A 23,684-nucleotide genomic window follows, 5' to 3' on the forward strand; every position below is an offset into this window, starting at 1 on the left:
GGATCACCTGAGGTCGGGAGTTCGAGACAAGCCTGACCAACATGGAGAAATCCTGTCTCTACTAAAAATACAAAATTAGCCGGGCGTGGTGGTGCATGCCTGTAATCCCAGCTACTCGGGAGGCTGAGGCAGGAGAATCACTTGAACCCAGGAGGTGGAGGTTGTTGTGAGCCGAGATTGTGCCATTGCACTTCAGCCTGGGCAACAAGAATGAAACTGTCTCAAAAAAAAAAAAATGTAATCTAGGCTGGTCGAAGTGGCTCACGCCTGTAATCCCAGCACTCTGGGAGGCCAAGGTGGGTGGATCACCTGAGGTCAGGAGTTCGAGACCAGCCTGGCCAACATGGTGAAACCCTGTCTCTACTAAATTTACAAAAAATTAATCGGGCATAGTGGTGGGCGCCTGTAATCCCAGCTACTCTGGAGGCTGAGGCAGGAGAATCGCTTGAACCCAGGAGGTGGAGGTTGCAGTGAGCTGAGATTGCGTCATTAGTGAAACTCCATCTCAAAAAAAAAAATGTATATCTATATTCTAGTAATCAACAATTGGAAATGGAAATTTAAACAATACCATGTATAACAGTACTAAACAGTGGAAAACACTGGGATATATTTAACAAAATATGGTGCAAGACATGTACACTTAAACTTAAGAAACATTACTAAGAAAAATGAAATAATACCCAAATAAATGGAGATAAATACCATATTTATAAATTGGAAGACTCAATATTGTAAAATGATTAAATCTTAAATTGGTCTATAAATTCAACATAATCTGGATCACAAGCACAGTTTTATTTTTTGTAGACAAAAAATAAATTGACAAGATGATTCTAAACTCCGTATAGAAATTCGAAGGACTTAGAATAGCCAAAATATTTTGAGAAAAGAGAACAAAATTGAGGACTTAAGCTAGCCAATTTCAAGACTTACTAAAGAGCCTTATTAACCACGATAGCATGGTATTGGCATAAAGATGGATATATAGACCAATAAAACACAGTAAAGAATCCAGAAAAACTCCATACATACATGGTTCAATGATTTGCCAAGGTAAGTCAGTGGAAGAAAGGATGGCATTTTAAGAAATAATGTTGGGCCGGGCACCGTGGCTCATGCCTGTAATCCCAGCACTTTGGGAGACAAGGCGGGTGGATCACCTGAGGTCGGGAGTTTGAGACCAGCCTGGCCAACATAGTGAAACCCCATCTCTACTAAAAATGCAAAATTAGCTGGGCATGGTGGCACGTGCCTGTAATCCCAGTTACTCGGGAGGCTGAGGCAGGAGAATCACTTGAATACTGAAGGCAGAGATTGCAGTGAGCCGAGATCGCGCCATTGCACTCTACCCTAGGCGACAAAAGAGAAACTCCGTTTCAAAAAAAAAAAAAAGAAAGAAAGAAAAGAAATAATGTTGGAACAACTAAAGAGAGGCATATGGGAAAAAGAACCTCAACCCCTACCTCACACAGTTCACAAATATTAACTTAAAATAGGTAATAGACCTAACCAAAAAATAAAAATAAAAGTTATAAAACTTCTGCAAGAAAACATTGGAGAAATCGGAATGATCTTGCATTAAGCAAAAAACTCTTAAATGGGCCCTACAAATATGAACTATAAAAGAAAAAAAATCAATAAATTGTACTTCACCAAATGTAAAGCTTTTGATTTTCAAAAAGCACTGTTATAAAAATAAAGCACAAGATAGACTGGAAGAAAATATTTGCAAAATATATCTGAAAGGGATTTTTATCTAAAATATATAAAGAACTTTAACAATTCAATAAGAAGAATTTTTTAAATGGGCAAAACATTTCAACAGATGCTTCATCAATATCTTCTACAGATGATTAAATATATTAGGATGTCTTCAGTTTTAAAACTAGCATACCAAGTGCTGGCGAGGATGTGGAGCCATTGGAACTCTCATATGCTGCTTCTAGGAATGTAAAGGAGTGCAACCAGTTTGGAAACTAGTTTGACAGTGTCTTAAGAAGTTAAACACACTTACCATAAAACCCAGCCATCACTTTCCTATGTATTTACCCAAAAGAAATAAAAACATAAACATATATCACACAAAGACTTGTATACAAATGTTGAATGCACCTTTGTTCATAATGGCAAAAAGCCTGAAACAACCTAAATGTCTGTCAACAGGTGAATGAATGAAAAAAATGGCAGGAAACCCATGCAATGGGCTACTAATCATCAATAAGAGCAAACTACTGAAGCACACAATGGATAAATCTTAAAAAAAAAAAAAAAAAAAAAAACTGTGTTGAGAGAAAAGCCAGAAACAAAAGGCTCTATACTGTACAATTCCATTTATGTAAAACTCTAAAAGATACAAATTAACATACAGTGGTAGAAAGAAGATTAGTGATTGGCTGGTACTGGGGTGGACTGAGGGAATGTGGGAATTTACTGGAAAAGGGTAAGAGAACACGGGTGGCAATGGAAATGTCTGTATCTTCATTGTGGCCAGTATAGGAACATATGCATTTATCAAAAGTCATCAATCTGCACACTAAAAATCGGTGCATTTCATTGTATGTAAATGTTATGCCAATAAGATTTATTTTAAAAATTGTAGTGGGAATGCAAGGAGAAGAAAGGGGGTAATTTTGGTATATTTCTATGTTAGAGTGGGCAGATTTTGAGTAGGTTTATATGCTAAGAGGAAAAGACAGTGGAGATGGAGGGAGAAAATACTAGAGGGAGGAAAGGACTGATGAGGCAGATTTCTCGGAGACAGGAAGATGGGTGTGCCATTCTGAGTACGGGTGGATGGATGAGCTGTGGATGGGAGGAGTGAACATAAGCTCCCTGAGTCTGCAGCAGAGGAAAGTGGTTGTACTATTAAGTTTGAACAAAGACAAATGTAATTTTGTATGTGGGAGGGCAGAAAGCAGAGGAAGTTCATGGCTCATTCAATCATTCAACCTTTATTTATTTTATGCCACGCACTGTATAAATAAAGATATGGATATTCTGTAAGAAAGAATAATACTGTCTCTGCTCTCATATAATTTAGAATACAGTAGATGGGGGGCATTAAACAATCAAAGAACTAAATATATAATTACAGATTATTATGAATGTCATACAGGATAAGGAATCTATTAAAGAGTGCAACAGAAGGAACCTAATTTAGACAGATGGCTCAGGGAAGGTCTCTTGGGTGAAGCCACCTTTCAGCTGAGAGGAGGAAGATGAGAAAGAGTTAGGTGATAAGTGAATGGAATGGCTTCAGTGAAGACTTTAAGGTTGGACAGATTTGGGTATATTTTGATACAGAACAATAATTACATGTGAGTTTTAAGAGATTAATATAAAAAATGAAACCATAGAAAACTCCAAGAAAATATAAATAAATTTTGATCACTAGATAGAGGACTCTCCAAGAATATGCCTGAGATTTAACTACATAAAATTCAAGAGGTTTTTTTCTTTATTTTTATTTCAAAATATATTGTAAACCAAGTGCTAAATATTTGCAACAAATAAGTCAAAGGATTACCATCCTTACTACATAAACAGCATGTATCAAACTGACAAGAAAAGCATTAAAACATCAACAGAATCCAGTTAGTAGATCATCCTTCTAAAATGATTGATCCTTTTGTCATTTAGGTAAGTTTATAGAATTTTAAAAATAAAAATAAACAAAAAGCAAGTTGGGAAAATAGAATAAAAATACAAGTAAAGACATGCAAATTTCTGTGGTAGAGGAAATAAAAATGGCTGGATTGATGAAAAAATAGTTTTACTCATAACCAAAGAAATTTAAACTGAAAAAATGAAATACTATTTTCCCAGCAATGAAATAAGTAGACATTGGGCAAAACAATACTTACTGATGGCAAGGGTGCTATGAGAGGCACTATCCTATGAAGATAGTGGGAACATAAATTGGCTATAAGCTTTTAATTAAAAAAATTTGGAAAAATGCATCTGGAACCTCAAATATATTTCCTCTGATTCATTAATTCTAGTTTTAAAAACTAACCCTACATTTATAATAAATGACATCAATTATTTAAATTTTTTAAGTTAAAATCTTAATGGGTAGTCATTCAACAGTAAAGGAATAGGCCAGGTGTGATGACTCACCCCTGTAATCCCAGCACTTTGGGAGGCTGAGGCGGGCAGATCACTTGAGGTCAGGAGTTCGAGACCAGCCTGGCCAACATGGTGAAACAGTCTCTACTAAAACAATACAAAAATTAGCCAGACATGGTGGCGTGCCCCTGTAATCCTAGCTACTGGGGAGGCTGAAGCAGGAGAATCACTTGAACCTGGGAGGTGGAGGTTGCAGTGAGCTGAGATTGTGCCAGCGCCACTGCACTCCAGCCTGGGCAGCAGAGTGAGACTCCATTTCCAAAACAAAAACAAAACAGTAAAGGAATAAATAGTGATATATTCAATATTGAAAATATTATGATCTATGATCACTGGAACAATGTGGTCCTAAGGACAAGGGACTTTTACTACCATACCAACCCAAAAGACATCACATTGGCTAGTCCACTGCATCAATGCATCAGAGTAAGGGAAGGGTGCTGTGCACTGCACCTTCTACCAAAAGAAGGCACATGTTTTCAATGCAGCAAGTATAAGATTTGTGTGTGCTCCAGTACCCACTTGAGAAGTGAATGAAAAGCTACCAGGTTTCACTGAGCTCAGAGCATGAGAAGATTCCTCTGCTGATCTGGTATGATCTGATTTTGTCCTTTAGATCTAATCATGCTTCCAGTGTCTACAGACAGATCAGCATACAGTAAGACCCCATGAAGGATTCACAGACTTGGTTTTGGTCATGCTTTGCCAGAACCACTGTCTGGGGACTTACTGTAGGCCTTATAAATGATTGTAGTTCCTTGGACAACATTACTTCTAACCAAGGACCCCATGTTAAATAATGGGTTATAGCAGATGAGAATTACTGGTCTTATCATGTGATACCCAACACCCAGAAGTAGCTGGCCTTATAGAATAGTGGAATGACCTATTATACTTCACTCATGCCCTCAGTTAAATAAATGCTTTCAATATAAAGTGCTGCCTGTAAGATTAAGAATATTCTTTGAACCAGCTCAATATATGATGCAGTTCTTCCACTAGCCAGAGTACATGAGTCAGGGAACTAAGTAGTAGAATTGAAGATGGTCCATCTCACAAATACTCAATGACCTCTGTCCACAACTTTTTGTTCCATGTCCCCATTGTATAGAACACTTAATACCCAATAAAGGAATTCTAGCACCAAGAGATTAATAGTCATGCTGAATTTGAAGCCTTGACTAGCAGCTGGTCAATACAGGCACACAACAGGGTTTTTAGTCAGTGTGTCCAACACGTGCATTCATTCGTGACTAACGGCCCCACTTATCTCTTTTCTAGCTGTCACTGTAGTGACTAGCTTTGCATGTGCTCTGGCTGACTTTAGAGAGGCATTGTCAGATGGAACCCAAGCCTCTTGCCTCCTTCTCCCTGGGCTCCCTTGTTGGCACAGCTGTGAAGCCCTGCTCAGCACCCACACCTGTGCTTCCTGGAAGTGTAGGTTGTTAACACACTGTGGGGCAAACTTTTGACCAGTGGGAGGCAAGAGCTGGTGGATAAATCCTTCCACCTACCTCTCCTCTATGGGATGGTTCTCGAGACTCAGTTTATATGGATTTTTTGGAAGACTGCCCCTTTGAATGAAGCAACTGGTCACACTTAACAGTGGTCAGCTCAGTACCACATCCTCATTTGGGCTGTCCTGCCTTTGCACTCCCCTTGCTTCTCATCATCCTCCTTGGAATTGCATGTCTTAATAAAGTAACAACACATGAGCCCTAACCCACAAACTCTACTTACTGAGGAACCCAGGCTGAGACAGCTAGCAATGTGCAAGGGGCATGGGTGAGCACGCACACATATGCACACACACATACACACCCTGTATCATACAAATACTATTGAAATGTACAGGAAGGTTTGTTGAGAAAAACTTAAAATAGTGGCAGCAAAGGGAGGAGGAGGAAGAGAGTGCATATGACATGATCCCTTAAATTCTTATTTCATATTGAGGTGTTCTTGGATTGGGCACAGCTGGTCATACTGTGGAAAGTCCTCCAGGAATGGAATCCTGTCCCTTCTGCTTTTGATATTTCTAGGGAAGTTGGGAGACAGACAGAAACACCTGGTCTACTATGTGATGCTGGGAGCATCCACACCAAGGACATGACTAGCATCTGGAACTTAGCTACGGGAGTCTGCACACCAAGCCAGAGATTTTGCATTCTTTGTTGAGCTGGCTCAGTCCTACCAACTCAGCTTATAGTTAAGCCTGCTAAAGTTGGAAGGGAAGCAAGTCACCAGAGGCCCTAAGCAAAAGATTTTTTCTCATCAGGGACAATTCACCACAATTTTCAAGGAGAAATAAAGTTGCTGCTGTACAATGAGGGCAGGAAGGTGAATGCATGAAACCCAGAAGAACACGCTGGCCACCTCTTTATATTGCCATATCCAGTGGGAGTGTTAATGAAAGAAGACTACATTACCAACCAGGCAGGACCCAGAACTCAATCCCCCAGGAATGAAGATCAGATCCCCCTTGCCCCCTGCAAAAACAAACCAAAACAAAAAGCCTAGCTTGAGACCAGGTGCAGTGGCTTACATCTGTAATCCCAGCACTTTGGGAGGCCAAGACGGGGGAATCACTTGAGGAAGGCGGAGGAGGCAGATCACTTGAGGCCAGGAGTTCGAGACTGGTCTGGCCAACATGGTGAAACCCCATCTCTACTAAACAAACAAACAAACAAACAAACAAAACAAAAAAACCAAAAAGCCTGGCCAGCTGAGGGCTGGCCTGAGGTGAGGAGGTATGAAGTGAATTACAGAGGCGCAAGTCAGAATCACAGCCACAGCCCAGTAGCAAGTGGCAGAACCAAGAACAGCAGCCTCCACCCGTGTTTCCCTTTTGTAAGGTCACATGCATTTATATGTTTCCATTCAATTTCCTTTGCTTCTCTGTAAAATTTGCCTTTAATGTTCTGCAGTTTCAGTCTGATGCATCTGCTGGGTTTGTTTGCTCTGTCACCCAGGCTGGAGTGCAGAGGCCTGATCTCAGCTCACTGTAACCTCTGCCTCCCGGCTTCAAGGGATTCTCCTGCCTCAGCCTCCCGAGTATCTGGGATCACAGGCACCTGCCACCACGCCCGGCTAATTTTTGTTATTTTTTTAGTAGTGATGGGGTTTCACCATGTTTGGCCAGGCTGGTCACAAACTCCTGACCTTGAGTGATCTGCCCGCCTCAGCTTTCCAAAGTGCTGGGATTACAGGCATGAGCCACTGCACCCGGCCTGCTGTTATATTTTGAATACTGCCTCTTCCCATCTCTCTACTCTCTCATTCTGGAGCTCCTATTAGACATCTGTTGGATTTCATTCTGTCTTCCAGCACCTTAACTCTTATTTATATTTTGTCTCTCTTTTTTCTCTTCTTGCTGTATTTGGTTAATATCCTCACATCTGTCTTCTAGTTCAATAATTTTCTCATCAGCTGTATTTAATCTCTTGTTTAACTTATCACTAAATTTTTAATTTTAGTAACTATGCATTTTAAAAATTTCTGGGTGTTATACTGAGTTCTTTTAAAAGTTTGCTATTTTGTTTTTCTTTGTGCGTTGTATTCTTCTTAAGATTAAAATTTTTTTCTTTAGTAATGATTTTGATCATTTTGAACTATTTTATTTCAAACTACAATTCAATTATTTTAAGTTTGTGGGGCTCTAATTCTCCTATGGGTTTTTTTTTCCTCACTTACTCAAAGTAAATCATTTTTTCATGTATTTTGTGATTTTTTAAAATTGTGACATCTTTAGAAAGGTTTTTTAAAAAATAGGAAAATCCTTTTTGGCCTGGTATGGGAGCATTCCCCCAGAGGCCTTTGTGTTTGCTTCTGTCACTCAAAGCTATTATCAGTCTGGGACCAATTTTTATATTAACTTTTCCAGTTTTGAGACTTCTATACCACTGAGATAACATGTATTCAAATCAGAAAACCCACCCTAAGCACAGATTTGGTGTTATCACTTATTTGGGGACTCTTTTTCCACCTAGAGCTCAGGCTGGGACACACCACTTCCTTGTCATCTTCCTACATTGGTGAGTAGATTTTTTAAAACTTTTTTCCCTAGTGATGTAGTCAGAGGTTTTACTTCCAGCTCCCTGACTTTGGAGGACCCAAGTTCTCATGTCTTGTGCCGAGACATAGCTCCTAGATTGTTGAGCTGGAACGCTCAAGCCAGGCAATGACATCATCGGCTCATATATTTCCATTTTAGCTTTCAGGTCTCGTTTATTTTCTGGCCTCATGGGATGAAGCTTCCTTTACAGCAAGTTCAGTTATGCCCTATGAATCTTCTTGTTATGTTTTAACCAGAATTTCTAGGTATTGGAATAGGGACACTTTTCAGGTCCATTACCTTGCCAGAACCAAAATTCCAAAAAAGTCTTATAATGGTGGCGAGTACCTGTTGTTCTCCAGTGCCCTATACTTAGAGCAATTCATGTCCTCACTCATAGGTGGGAATTGAACAATGAGAACACATGGACACAGGAAGGGGAACATCACACACCAGGGCCTGTTGTGGGCTGGGGGAAGGGGGAGGACAGCATTAGGAGATATACCTAATGTAAATGATGAGTTAATGGGTGCAGCACACCAACATGGCACATGTATACATATGTAACAAACCTGTACGTTGTGCACATGTACCCTAAAACTTAAAGTATAATTTAAAAAAAAAGAAAATTCAGTTTTTATTATATGGTAACTTATTAGGATGACACTACCATAATTACTATTTTGTTTGAAATTTGGTTTCCTTAAAAAAAAAAAAAAAAATTTAAAAAAACTGCTGGACTCTATGCTCCTGGAAATGAAAAAATCAATTACCACAGTAAAAAACTTAAAATTCATTCCAGGTAGAATTTCCCTTTTCTTGTTCCAGGGTACTTAGAATTTGGGTTACTCCTGAAAACTAAAATTTGCAAAACAATGTTGGAGACCTGGCTCAATACAATCAATGTGGGCCCTACCTTTGTTCCTATTCACTGTCATATTAAACAGGCAGCTGGGAAGTGCCAACCAGGGCCTAGCTGGAGTCAAGATGAATAAGTGGCAAAGGATGACAAGACACATTAACAAGAAAAGTCACATTCAGGAAAAGGCAGGGCCCATATAGATCATGGGTGACAATGGGCAGCATAGAGGGTTCTTATAAAACCTCATGCAATAATGTGAAAAAATATTCTCTCTCCTAGGAACCTGTTCGTTTCTTGAAAGGCCTCATTTACATGTTTCCAATCTGGTAGCAATAGATTCAGTGGATATTAAAGGTCATAATAAGGAAAGGATTTTAAGCATAAATACCACAAGAACACCATTTCATATTTTTTTCCTTAGGGGAAACAAAGTAGTCTAAAGAAGTATCTATATGCAAAAAATGAGCAAATAAACCAAGATAAGTGTTAAAAGAATTTGTACATAATTTTCCATGATCAAAGTACTGACCCTGGGGAGCATCTGTTCCCACAAGCAGGTTTCATTGGCGATGCTACATAGTAAGGTTACTAATGGTGATAAGGACACTATATCATTTTTTTGAACTTTTAACTCTATTTTAGTGTTAATGAATCTACAGAAAAAGAGCATAGCACAGGTCCAAGGTCCAGGGAAATGACTGGAGGATGATTTTAGGAAAAACCAAAGGTTAAGCATCCCATTGATGTCAACTTGCTTTCTTCTGTCATCGATTTTCACCCTTAAAACCTTGCCATAGGCCAGTGTTGTGGCTCACACCTGTAATCCCAGCACTTTGGGAGGCTGAGGCGGGTGAATCACAAGGTCAGGAGTTCGAGAGCAGCCTGGCCAATATGGTGAAACCAGTCTCTACCAAAATACAAAAATTAGCTGGACTTGGTGGCCCATGCCTGTAGTCCCAGCTGCTCAGGAGGCTGAGGCAGGAGAATCACTTGAACCCGGGAGGTGGAGGTTGCAGCGAGCAGAGATCACGCCACTGCACTCCAGCTTGGGCGACAGAGCAAGACTCCGTAAACAACAACAACAACAACAACAAAAATCACAGAAAAAAACCTTGCCATCATTTTTTTTTCTTTTAAATCACTGTCCTCGTTGTGTTTCCTATCCACCAATATAGCCTATGGCTTGCAGTTTATCAAGTTGGGGCTCATGGCTCCAGGGAACAGAAAACCCTGACTCCACCCTAAACAATAAGGGAATTTATTATTTCACATAATAGGATGTCCCAGAGTTTGGGCAAACTCCAGACATAGTACAACCATTTGGTTCTGCGATGTCATTGAGGACCTGGGCTCTTTATCTTTTTCCTCTGACATTCTCTGTGAGTTGGCTTTGCCCCAGGGCTGGCTCCCTTCATGGATGAAGAATGACTATAGCAGTTTCAGGCATTATGTACACGTGTATGATCCTATAGGAGAAAAGCGCGACCATCTCTTTCTCTTTTTTAAAAAACAGCTTTATGGAGATATAATTCACATACCATACAATTTTCCTACTTAAACTTTATGTTTCACTGACTTTTAGTAGATTCATAGAGTTGTCCTACAACCACCACCATCAATTTTAGAACATTTTCATCTCCCTAAAAATAAATCCCATACCCACTAGCAATCATTTCCCACTTCTCCCCAACATCCCCCCAACTATAGTCCTAGAGTACCTGTAATCCATGTTCCATTTTCATGCATCTGCCACTTCTGGTGGTTTCATGTAAGTGGAGTCATACACTATGTGGTCTTTTGTGACTGGCCTATTTCGCCTAGCCTAATTTTGTTTTTGTTTTTTTTTTTTTTTTGAGATGGAATCTCACTCTGTCACCCAGGCTGGAGTGCGGTGGCGTGACCTTGGCTTACTGCAGCCTCCGCCTCCCGGGTTCTGGTGATTCTCCTGTCTCAGCCTCCAGGTGGCTGGGATTACAGGCATGCACCCCTGCGCCCAGTTAATTTTTGTATTTTCAGTAGAAATGGGGTTTCACCATGTTGGCTAGGCTGGCCTCAAACTCCTGACCTCAGGTGATCCTCTTGCCTCGGCCTCCCAAAGTGCTGGGATTACAGGTGTGAGCCACTGCACCCGGCCCACGTAGCCTAATGTTTTTAATGTTGATTGCCATTTCTTTCTTGAATTCTCCCTTTTAAGAAGGAAACCTTCCCTAGAGATCTCTCAGCAGACTTCCATTTAAGACTGTTCTAAATCGAGTGACATGATCTATTCCTAATCTAATCATTGGAGATGGAAGAGGAATGGCTGTGATTACCTAAAGTGACTGTAAACTAACCCTTGGCAAAGGGGATGGGCTTATCTAGTCACCTGCTTTGTAGTTACAGGCAAACAGGGGCTGAGAAGGTGAACAGTGGATGTCTGAACAAAATTTAATTCCTGTTAGGAAAGAAGAAAGGGGCAATGGATGTTAGGTAAGGAGATAAAATGTACAATACACTTTAGTGATACAACATAACAGTTAAGAAAGAAGCTAAGAATGGTGAAGGGGGCTCCACTTACCTTTGGTTTATTTATTCCACCAGTCTTCCTTCCTTCCTTTTTGTTTTACACCTGTAAGCTTCAGACTCTAGAGTGGTGGGTTCACCAACCACTCCAAATCCTACCCCTGCAATGGATTTTATTATACCACCAGGTTGAGTGAAGCTGACCAACTTCAGGGGCTTCAGGGAGGTGGCAAAGGCAGGGAGGGGGTAACTGAGAGGTGAGAGTCACACAGTACCCACTTTCTAGGTAATCAATTGACAGCAATTCAGCATGCCATCATTGCTGTTCTAGCTGTATGTAGTTGATGTACACAACTGAGAGGGAGGTTGCAAGTATGAGAATTTTTTATACAGATATAAAAAAATTATATATCTCTATATATCTTGCCAATGAACAAAAAATTGAAAGGTGAGACTACCTTAAACCTCGATTCTTTCTCTCTTATCTTATGTTCTTGAACACTCTTCCACCATAGGGGGCAATCTGACTGGAGAGTGAAATACTCTTTGTTGTTGAATGACCATGGCACTCCTGTCTTAGTTTCTTCTCACCCTATTTCTAGGCCAAGGTCATTTCCCTGTAACATTCTTAATAACAGATTCTGAGCCAAGACCAGGCATGGTGGCTCACCCCTGTAATCCCAGCACTTTGGGAGGCTGAGACAGGCAGATCACCTGAGGTCAGGAATTCGACACCAGCCTGGCCAACATGGTGAAACCCCATCTCTACTAAAAATACAAAAATTAGCCAGGCGTGGTGGTAGGCTCCTGTAATCCCAGCTACTTGGGAGGCTGAGGCAGGAGAATTGCTTGAACCCAGGAGGTGGAGGTTGCAGTGAGCTGAGATCACGCCATTGCATTCTGGCCTGGGCGACAAGAGCGAAACTCTGTCTCAAAAAACAGACAAACAAAACAAAACAGATTCTGAGCCAAGAGAATGTTACCTCAGGATTGGTTCTGGACTAATGAGAAGCTACTGGGATGGTCAGCCACCATGTTTGGAAAATGCTAGAGATCTTGAGTTGTAAGTAAGACTCTTCCATTCCTGGGAGCTACTGGATGTCAGTCAGTACATTTGCCCTCAAGGGAACATAAATTCATTTTGTAAGCAACTGCGGCCCATACTTTCAATGTGTCGCTTATTTCAATATGCAAAAAGTATAGTATTATATGTGGCAATGTGTTAGATGTGAAAAGAGACACAAGTCCCCATCCTTGACAGTGCAAAATGTTCTTCTCTGAAGATCCCAGGCAAGAGCTGAAGACCCAAGCAAATTCCAAATAAAGCTTCTTGGGATGACTTTTCTGCTCCTTGGGAACCTCATTCAGCTGTTAGCGATAGTGAACAAAGAACATGGAAAAGGAAGTACATAAGCCAAGCCCTTCTCTCTGGCTGTGTGTATTTGGATCTGTCTTTGGTCCTCTCTGTGGCATGAATATGCCATTGAGCCTCAGGGACTGTGCCCGAGGCACTGTTCCAGGCCTCTAAGGGCTAGAGTGTCAGACCTGAGTCTTCTCTGGCATCATAGATCCTTAACATGGATCAGCAAAGGAAGCTCTCCAGGACTCTCTTTGACTATGAGAGGGAACTTGTGTTAGTCCTTGACTAAGAGTTTTTTGTTTTGTTTTGTTTTTTGAGAGGTAGTTTTGCTCTTCTTGCCCAGGCTAGAGTGCAATGGCGTGATATCGGCTCACTGCAACCTCCGCCTCCCAGGTTCAAGCAATTCTCTTGTCTCAGCCTCCTATGTAGCTGGGATTACAGACACCTGCCACCACGCTTGGCTAATTTTTGTATTTTTAGTAGAGACGGTTTCACCATGTTGGCCAGGCTGGTCTCGAACTCCTGACCTTAGGCAATCCACCCATCTTGGCCTCCCAAAGTGCTGGGATTACAGGCTTGAGCCACCGCGCCCAGCCTAACAGAAGTTCTTGGGGCTGCCTAAGTCAGAGTGTCAGGTTTCTGTTGGGCTGCAGGAACCCATTCAGGGCTGGCTAGAGCTTGTGCCTGATTATTCTGGAATCTGAATGCATCCTAGTAAAATGGGATTTGGAAGAGAGTAGAATTGGTATAGGTCTCCAAAACTCCAACCTACACATCTGCTTGCAGGTGTGCATTCAGATTCCCTTAATCTCCTATATTTCCATCCTTCTTCATCTGTCATCAAAGCTGACCTTTTCTTATTTGGGGAACCACTTTCATGCTGAAGCCCTAAAGCATATGCTGAGTCTGACCCTCGGAACATCAGCATCAAGTCTCAGATTTTTCTAGCCTGCAGGTGAGCAGTTCAGCAGCTTATTTCCAAACACAAATGCTTTAGATAGTTGGAAAAGAAGAACTGAAAATAATGGTCTTCCATACCCTATGACAACATTTTAGAGCTAGAAGGGTTTTTTTTTTAAATGGTAATGTTCTCAGTCCCCTAGTTTACAGGTGGAGACTCAAGAGAGAGGGCTAGAAAGTTCTTGCTACTAAATAGTGTGGCCCAATGGATTGGTGCACCCTGGCCTAAGGAATATGTTTAGTGCACCATAGCCTCATTGAATGTCCCCGCCCTGGCCATTTTTTTTTTTTTTTTTGAAGCATTCACCTAGGGGGACATAGGTAGGATGCATGTCTACAAGTAGGAAATGCGCAGACTAGATAGCAAGCTCCATGGGGCAGGAACCATGAAGGGCGTTGTACCTGAGCATACCCCCAGTGCCTGTTGCAGGGCCTAGCGCACACTCAAATGTTGGTTGACTGGCCAGGTGCGATGGCTCATGCCTATAATCCTAGCACTTTGGGAGGCCAAGGCGGGCGGATCACTTGAGGTCAGGAGTTCGAGACCTGCCTGGCCAACATGACAAAACCCCTGTCTCTACTAAAAATACAAAAAAATTTAGCTAGGCCTGGTGGCACACACCTGTAATGCCAGTTACTCGAGAGGCTAAGGCACAAGAATTGCTTGAACCCGGGAAGCAAAGGTTGCAGTGAGCTGAGATTGCACCACTGTACTAGAGCCTGAGCCACAGAGTGAGAGTCTGTCTTAAAAAAAAAAAAAAAAAAAGAAACTTGACTGACTGAATGCTGGAAGGAAGAAGGACCGAAGGACCTGGCTTTGTCCCCACACCAATCTGGGGGGCGAGTACAGAGTGTAAACTGTCTGGAGGTTGGCATTGGCCTAGCTTCTCCGTTGCTCTCTTGTTCTCTAGAATCCAATCAAGCACCTGTGGCCAGAGAGATGTGTGAAATGGAAACCAGTGCCACCAGCCCCTGATTGCACCCCCTCAATGCCTTCTCGCCCTGTTTAATGTCATAAACTCCTGGCCGCAGTGGCCTCTCTCCACCTCTCCCGCTTCCTCGCTTGGCCTGTCTCCTTAGCTCTCTCTGCCTCACCCACACTGGCCTGCAACTCGCCAGAGTGCCCCAGGCTTTTGAGCTTTTGCACAGGCCCTTCTCTCTCCAGGCTCTCTCCCCTGGCTCTTTGCTTCAGCTGCTCCTTCTTGACATTCAGGTCTCAGACCAATGGCCCCTTACTCAGAAGGCCTAGCACAGGCCGCCTAATTTCACACAGTTCTCCCCCTACCCGCCCTGCCTTCCATCACCCCGTTTCATTTTCTTCGTTGCACGGAGCACCATCTCCAATGGCCTTGTTCATTTAGTTAATTTATTTTACAACTTAGTTCCAGGTGCTAAAACAGTGTTACCTTGGCAGGCTTCCCATCAAATATTGCTGCGCAAAGGAGGATGGATGAAAGGAAGAGTGAGCCAATAAACGAGGGAATGCGCGGAAAGGCAGCCTCAGGGCGGCGGGCCCTGCCACCCCCACCGTCCCTGAGCATCCGAGCCGGTTCCCGCCCCCGGCCCGGCCCGGCCCGGCCCGCGCGCACTCGCAGCCCCGCGGCGGAACCCGAGGGCGGCGGCAGCGGTTTCCCTTGAACAAGCCGGGGAATCTGGAGGGAGCACACAGGAAAGGCAGAGCCGCGAGCTGGACCAGCCGTGGTGAGTGCAGCGGCGCCCGGGCGGGGGAGCGGAGCGCGGGGCGCTGGGACTGGGCGCGCGAGCGGGGTGGGAGTCGGGATGGGGGCCCTGGGCGCTAGGCGGAGCCTCTGGAGTCGCGCTGGGCCGAGAGCCGCGGGGACCCGAGCATCAGGGGTCGTGGGTGCAGGCGGCGGCGCGGCTTGAGGGTAGGGGGTGCGGGCCTGGCCGGCGCGGCGGGGGAGGGCCTCGCGCGGATCCCGTGGTCACTGCGGGAGTCAGCTATCTTGGGTTCGAGTCCCAGAGCTGTCGCTAACTTGTGGACCCTCCCTCACTCCGTCCCTTGGGCTACAGCATAGTCCTTTGCAAAGTGGGGCCAATAGTATCCGATCCACTGATGGGTTGGTTGGTTCATTCATTTTGGCGCTTTACTAGGTTCTGGTGCTGCAGATGGATAGACAGAACTTGCCCATGAGGGGTTCACTATCTAGTAAGAAAAACATTTTCACCTGGATGCTCCACAGGCGTGTCAAATTCAGTATCTCCTAAACCGCACTACTTTTCTCCACAAACCTACCACTCAAATCTAAATGACTGAAATCACTATTCAACCAGTCACCCAAGCACAAAAACCTGGCTTGGTTCCTCTTCTCACTACAGTCAATGGACCACCAACTGCTGCCAATTTCTACTTTCTAAAGCTTTCCAGATCTATCCTTTATCTTGGTTTGTTCTTTTAGGTGCCTAGAGATTATGGCAATAACTTCCTAATGGTTCTCTTTAGCTTTAATTTTAGCTTCTTCCAGTTCATTTTTCATTCTGCTATAAAATGGTCTTTTAACAGTTCAAATATGATTATATCACCCACCTGCTTAAAGCCCCTTAAAGGTTTTTCTTTGTCTTCAAAATACTAGCCAAAGTCCTTAGTGTGGGTTCAAGGTCTTTTCTAATCCCGCCTGGTCCTCAATCCTTTATCTCTAAACCACTGTATCTCAAAGTCTGGTATAGTGGTGACCTCCATTACAACCAACATGGGAGTACTTGTTAACAAGTGAAGATGACAGCTTAATTCCAGAACAAATGAGACTCTTGGGGGAGGGGGCAGTTCCCAGGATTCTGTGTTTTTAACAAGTTCTGCACTAAAGGTTGAGAACCCCTGTTCTAGACACTCCAATGTTTACTCCACTGTTGATGGGATTCAGGACACACTGCCCCAAAATATGACTCGTTGGCATTAAAGGAAACAACTGAAGCAGGAAAGTCACTTGTGGCTTCCTGCTTTTCTCCCCTGAAGCAGGCCATAAAAGAATTCTTTGACCTTCTTCTGTATAAGACCCTCCAGTGAGAGGTGCTCATCCTATAAGTGTAGGATCGAGGAAAGGAATGTCCTTATCTTTGAAGACACAGGTACACAGAGAATAATCTGGACAAACAGGCCTTGCTAAGTTCTCCCCAGTGTATTACCGTTAGATCATATCCCCTTTTTCCAGTCATACTTCTCCATGGCTGTCCACTCGGCATCAAACCTAGCATAAAAATACACGAATTTACCTGTTTCTGGGTATCCATTTTCTTATGAAGGTTCCTGTGTCACCTAAAACTTAGATTAAATAAATATGTATGCTTTTCTTTTGTTAATCTCTCTCGTTATAGGGGTCTCAGCCATGAACCTAATTCTCCCCTCAACTACCTACATATGTTTCTCTCAACACACTTTACTGTCTTTTATGCCTTTGTACACTCTCAGTTTGGGCTACTGTAAAAAAAATACCAAAAACTGGGTGGCTCAAACAACAGAAATTTAATTCTCACAGTTCCGGAGGCTGGAAGTCCAAAGTTAGGGTGCCAGCATAGTTGAGTGCGTGGTGATAGCCCTCTTCCTCGGTTTGTAGAGATCTGTCTTCTTGCTGTATCCTCACAATGCAGAGGGACCATCTCTGTAGTGTCTATTCTTATAAGGACACTAATCCCTTTCATGGGAGCCACTCTCATGACCCAATTATCTCCCGAAGGCTCTATCTCCTAATACCATCTCACTGCGGATAGGGCTTCCACATCAGCATTTTTGGGGAACACAGCATTCAGACAATAGCATCCACAAAGCTCCTTCGTTACTTTAGTGACTCCTCATTCTTCAAGGCTCAGGGAAGACCTCATTGACTGTACACCACCCGCTCAGCCCTAGACCAGGTTACGTTCATTCTTGCAGACTCTCACAAAGCCTTGTGCTGACTCCTCGACATTTATCCCACTGTACTGCAATCGTAATTGTATAATTGTGTTAGCATTGTGGGTTTGACAGTTGTGAGCACTTGAGAGAACGCATGAGACCCATACTTCTCTGCCCTCACACCCAGCACAGAGCCTACCATATAGGTGTTTATTAAAGGGCTTTTGAATGAAGGAGTGATTTAGGGCCAGATGGAGAGGAGTTCAAGAATTAGTTGGGCCTTTGGAATCATGTGTCAGCCTGACGGTGTATGGGATTCACAGGAAGATGGTCTCCGTGGCACTGGCTTCACTGCTGCTTTTGATAAGGATGTTTCTTCCCTTGAGAGGAATTTTAACCAATGGGATTTAAAGGGAGTCATAAAAGAACTGGACTTTGAAGTGGAAACAGTTTTTTTTTTCTTGATCTATATACCTAACTAACAGATAGTCATAAAAATTTTTGCTTAAATTTTTGTTTATCTAGAAAATAATTAAGTTCATTTTCAAAAACTTAGAAAGTACATTGCAATTTTAAAAATAAACATCACCCACCATTCCACAACCTAGAGGGATCTACTTTAAAATTTTGTTTTTGAGCCAGGTGTGGTGGCTCACGTCTGTAATCCCAGCGATTTGGATGGCCAAGGCGGGAGGATTGCTTGAGGCCAGGAGTTTGAGACCAGCCTGGGCAACATAGTGAGACCTTGTCTTTAACAAAAAAAGGAAAGAAAAAAATTAGCCAAGTTTAGTGGTATGTGCCTGTGGTCCCAGCTACTTGGGAGGCTGAGGCAGGAGATTTGTTTGGGCCCAGAAGTTATAGTGAGCTCCGATTGTGTCACTGAACTCCATCCTAGGTGACAGAGTGAGACCCTGTCTAAAAAAAAAAAAAATTTGTTTAATTGTATTGGTTTTCTTTTTAAATTTATACTCATGTTTGAACATAATTGGGATAATGCCAATTATATATGGCTTTTTATCCTGCTAATTTTACTTAACATTATGTTTTGGGTTTTTTCCCCATCAGTAAAAATTTTGGGTAAAAAAATATTTAATTGCTATTTAATTTATTCATTGAACAAATATTTCTTAAACAGCTATTGTGTGCCAGATCTTACTTTAGGCATGGGATACAGCAGTGACCAGAACTAAGTCCTTACTCTCATGGAATTCACATTCCAGTAGGATTAGGCTAATAAACAAACGAGCAAATGAATATAAGCATCATCAAATAATAAATGTCATGAAGAATAAAGATATTCTATAGTGTTACTCTGTTTTTTAGTAAAGTCTTCCTAATTTACCTTCTTTAAAGGAGTGTATGAGGGTGTATCATTTTATTATGTCATCAGTGAATATGATCATTTAAAAATTTATTTTGGTCAATAATGATAGTTCTTTGTAATATGCATGTCTTTGATTATTCAGGAAGTTGAACAATTTTAGATAGCCATGTACATTGCCTCTTCATCGAGTTTTCTATCCATGTTTTCTGTTTCTTTTCCTATTGAGGACCTGGTATTTTCTTCTATTTTGAACTTGCCCTTCGTATTATTATTTTTTGGGACACTTACATTATGATGGACAGACAAATGTATACTCTTAAACAGTGGTACAGTGAGGCTGTAAGGAATTAGAAAAACCAGAGGAAGCCTGGAATTCCCTTCCTCTCTTTCTGCCCCTCCCTCTTCCTTCTATTGCAATGAAGAAATAGTGATCAGAGAGGGAAGAAGTATAGGTTAGGTGGAAATACGTGAAGGAAGAAAGAAAGGTGGATGGATGTGTGGGTGGATGAGATGAAGATGATGGAAATAGAAGGGAGAAGATGAGCTGAGGCCAGAGGAGAAGTGGTAAGGAGGAAGAGGACCAAGTGGGAAAAAAAGGAGTGAGAGAGGATAAAAGAATGGAAGACAGAGTAATAGGGACATTACATGAAGACCATGGATAAATTATATTTTTTTCTTTTTCCGCCTCTACTAACCTAGCAAATCTCTAGAAGATGACGGTGTTCTTTAAAACGCTTCGAAATCATTGGAAGAAAACTACAGCTGGGCTCTGCCTGCTGACCTGGGGAGGCCATTGGCTCTATGGAAAACACTGGTAACTATCTGACAGCCCCATCCCACCTTTGCACCTGCAGCAAAACAGCCCCAAAGGGCCCAGGTTAAAATCTTGCTCAGCTGTGCTTATCCCTATACAACATGTGGTGTAAAAGAAAAATAAATGTTATTCAAAGCAAAAACTAAGACTTCTTGTAACCAGAGCTGGAACTACATGCATACTCATATCCAGTGGATAGAGAATAAAGTACAGACATCAGAAAGGAAGCTATTTTTATTCATTATATTTATAGTGGAAGAAATTAAGACATCCTAGAGAAAGATAAGTCCTTTCCCAAGTTAGTAGTGTGAATCCCCAAAATCTGAGACAGGTCTTAGTCAATTTAGTAAGTTTATTTTGCCAAAGTTAAGGACGTGCGCCTGCGACACAGCCTCAGGAGGTTCTGACGACATGTGCCCAAGGTGGTCTGAGCACAGCTTGGTTTTATCCATTTTAGGGAGATATGACACATCAATCAATATATGTAAGATGAATATTAGTTTTGGTCTGGAAAGGTGGGACAACTTGAAACAAAGGTGAGACAACTGGAAGTAGGGAGGGAGCTTCCAGGTCATAGGTAGATAAGAGACAAATGGTTGCATTCTTTTGAGTTTCTGATTGGCCTCTCTAAAGTAGGCAATCAGATATGTATTTGTCTCAGTGAGCAGAGGGGTGACTTTGAATAGAATGGGAGGCGGTGGGGCACGGTGGCTCACACCTGTAATCCCAGCACTTTGGGAGGCTGGGGCAGGTGGATCATTTGAGGTCAGGAGAACAGCCTGGCCAACATGGTGAAACCCATCTCTACTAAAAATACAAAAATTAGCCAGGCAGTAGTGGCGTGCACCTGTAGTCCCAGCTACTCGGGAGGCTGAGGCAGGAGAATCACTTGAGCCTGGGAGGCAGAGGTTGTGGTGAGCTGAGATCGGGTCACTGCACTCTAGCCTGGGTGAGGGAGTGAGACCCTGTGTCAAAAAAAAAAAAAAAAAGGATGGGAGGCAGGTTTGCCCCAAGCAGTTCCCAGCTTGACTTTTTTTCTTTAGCTTAGTGATTTTGGGGTCCCAAGATTTATTTTCCTTTCACAGTAGTAAGCAAGGACTGGAACTCATGTCTCACTGGCATTTTATTCCTTCCGTTTCTTACTATAGTCTCTTGATCTGTCATCAAGGGACACTTAACTGAATTTGTTCTTCCATCCCCTGTGACTATCCTCATCTATCCCATTAGCCTACATTAATTTAAATGAGAAGTAGACTTTCAAACCTTTTGTTTAAATAAAGAATTCAGAGGAGTCATGGATTTTATTAGTCTTCATGCATGGAGGGAGAAGAAAGTGCCAGAGCTCCTCTTCTAGTTTAACATGGTAATAAGATTTAAATACACAGAGAAGTTTTTGTATAAAAATTATACAAATTATGAAGACAGCCAATCAAATTGCAGTCTTTTGGAGATTAAGGACTACATTTTAAGTATGTAGCAACACTGAAATCCAGATGTCTTAAATGGCTGCTTTGTTGAACAGAAAACAGAACAGTTACTCTTTGAATTAGAAGTCTCCACATTGGAAAAGAGATTCATATTGATATTTTGTGAACACTCTCAATTCACTGTGAGAATAACTTTATGATACAACATGATATCTGCTTTTTTTGCAGCTGTGGAAAAATTGCAATATATTCCCCTTCTTTTCTTTCTGTCAAGGCCAGGCACTCAAATTCCATTACCCAGCATCTAAGGAAAAAAGCAGACATAAGAAGCTTAAAATTTGTAATTAAGAAAAGGGTGGAGCAGATATTTTAACAAATGGAGCATGGAATGTTTGTCTTCTCCTTTTTCTAACTACACTTGAGTCCTCAAGGCCCCTTTGCAGGAGCATCCAATCTAGGCCGTGGCTAGGTCAGTTGGGGGAAATTCCCACCCACTGAGGATTACTGCTATTTCTACGACTAGGTGAAGATTTGAGGAACTGTGTACTCTGTTCAGGATGTCTTTAGAGGAACCATGATAAGTTCTTGCCCATGTAGCCTTGAGACTTTAAAAAAGGACCATTAAGTCTTCAGGACTAACGGAGGCCTTGTTCTAAATTGGATCTGAAACAGCTTGAGCCAGAAGTGTGGTGGCAGCCTGGAGGCCTCATTTTGCTCTGTCTCCACCCTTGACATTCAGTGTTACTGCCCCAAATGCAAACCCCTGTTGTCCTATTGCTCTTCTTTTTCTCTCAGACTGTTCTCTTGCATGATTTGGTACTATTTAGCCTTTTTAAAAAATTGTGGTGAAAAAACACAGGACGTAAACATTTTCACCTTAACCATTTGTAAATCTGCAGTTCAATGGTGTTAAATATATTCACATTGTTGTTCAACAGATCTCTAGAAGTTTTTCATCTTGCAAGACTGAAACTCTGTACCCATTGAACAACTGCCCATTCCTGCCCCACCCCAGCTGTCCTTGACAACCACTATTCTACTTTCTGTTTCTAGGAATTTGACCACTTTATACTTTGTGTCAGTGAGTCATATAGTATTTGTATTTTTGTGGTTGGCTTATTTCACTTGTAATGTCCATAATGTTTATATTATCTTTACCTTTTCTTTTTTTTTTTTTTTTTTTGAGACGGAGTCCTGCTCTGTCGCCCAGGCTAGAGTGCAGTGGTGTGATCTTGGCTCACTGCAACCTCTGCCTCCCAGGTTCAAGTGATTCTCCTGCCTCAGCCTCCCAAGCAGCTGGGACTACAGGCACGTGCACCATGCCTGGCTAATTTTTCCATTTTTAGTAGAGACGGTTTTTTTTTTTTTTAACCATGTTGGCCAGGCTGGTCTCGAACTCCTGACCTCAGGTGATCTGCCCACCTTGGCCTCCGAAAGTGCTGGGATTACAGGTGTGAGCCACCGGGCCTGGCCTATATTATCTCTAAATGTAAAGATATATTCTTCACGTTTAAAGAGGTATGGCCTTTACATCTGTCAATGGACATTTTGGTTGCTTTTACCTCTTGACTATTGTGAAACATGCTACAATTAACTTGAGTGTACAGATAACCTCTTGGAGATCCTGTTTTTAATTATTTTGGATATATGCCCAGAAGTGGGATTGCTAGATCATATGGTAGTCTATTTTTAATTTTTTGAAGAGCCTTCATACTGTTTTCCGTTGTGGCTCATCATTTTACAATCCCACAAACAGTGCACAAGGTTTTCAGTTTCTCCACGCCCTCATCAACACTTGTTATTTTCCGTTTCTTTGATATGGGCTATCCTTATGGGTGTGAGGTGATATGTCATTGTGGTTTTGGTTTGCATTTTTCTAATGATTAAGGAAGTCAAGCATCTTTTCACCATGCATCTTTTTAAATGCATGTTGGCCATTTAAAAATCTTTGGAGAAATGTCTGTTCAAGTCCTTTTTCCATTTTTAATTGAGTTTTGTTGTTGTTGTTGTTGGCTTGTAGGAGTTCTTTATGGATTCCAGATACTAATCCCTTGTGAGATATAGAATTTGGAATATATTGTCTCCTCTTCTGTAGCTGGCCTTTTTACACTATTGGTCATGTCCTTTGATATATATTGTTTTTAGTTTGGTTAAGGCCCATTTGTCTACTTTTGCTTTTGTTTGCCTCTGCTTTCGGTGTTATATTCAAGAAACCATTGCTAAATCCAGTGTCATGAAGCTTTTCCCTATGTTTTCTTCTAGGAGTTTTATATTGGGTCTTACATTTAGGTCTTTAACAGATTTTGAGTTAATTTTTTTATATGGTATAAGATAGGGGTTCAGCTTCATTATTTTCCATATGGATAGCTAGTTTTTCCAATACCATTTGTTGAAGAGACTGTCCTT

General features: G+C 41.9%; 1 protein-coding gene across 2 annotated transcripts in view; it reads left to right on the top strand.

The window, feature by feature from the left end:
* The first annotated feature begins 15,549 nt into the window (after positions 1-15,549).
* AGK (acylglycerol kinase) overlaps positions 15,550-23,684 on the top strand; it is a 103,117-nt gene continuing 94,982 nt past the window's right edge. The window contains exons 1-2 of one of the 2 annotated variants that reach the window (NM_001131400.1): positions 15,550-15,567; positions 19,737-19,851. In NM_001131400.1, coding sequence (NP_001124872.1) covers positions 19,751-19,851 — 101 coding nt within the window. In that variant the 5' untranslated portion in view covers positions 15,550-15,567; positions 19,737-19,750. The other variant, XM_009243295.4, reaches the window with a different exon arrangement.

This window comes from Pongo abelii, chromosome 6 (genome assembly GCF_028885655.2).
Source record: "Pongo abelii isolate AG06213 chromosome 6, NHGRI_mPonAbe1-v2.0_pri, whole genome shotgun sequence".
NCBI classification, from domain to species: domain Eukaryota; kingdom Metazoa; phylum Chordata; class Mammalia; order Primates; family Hominidae; genus Pongo; species Pongo abelii.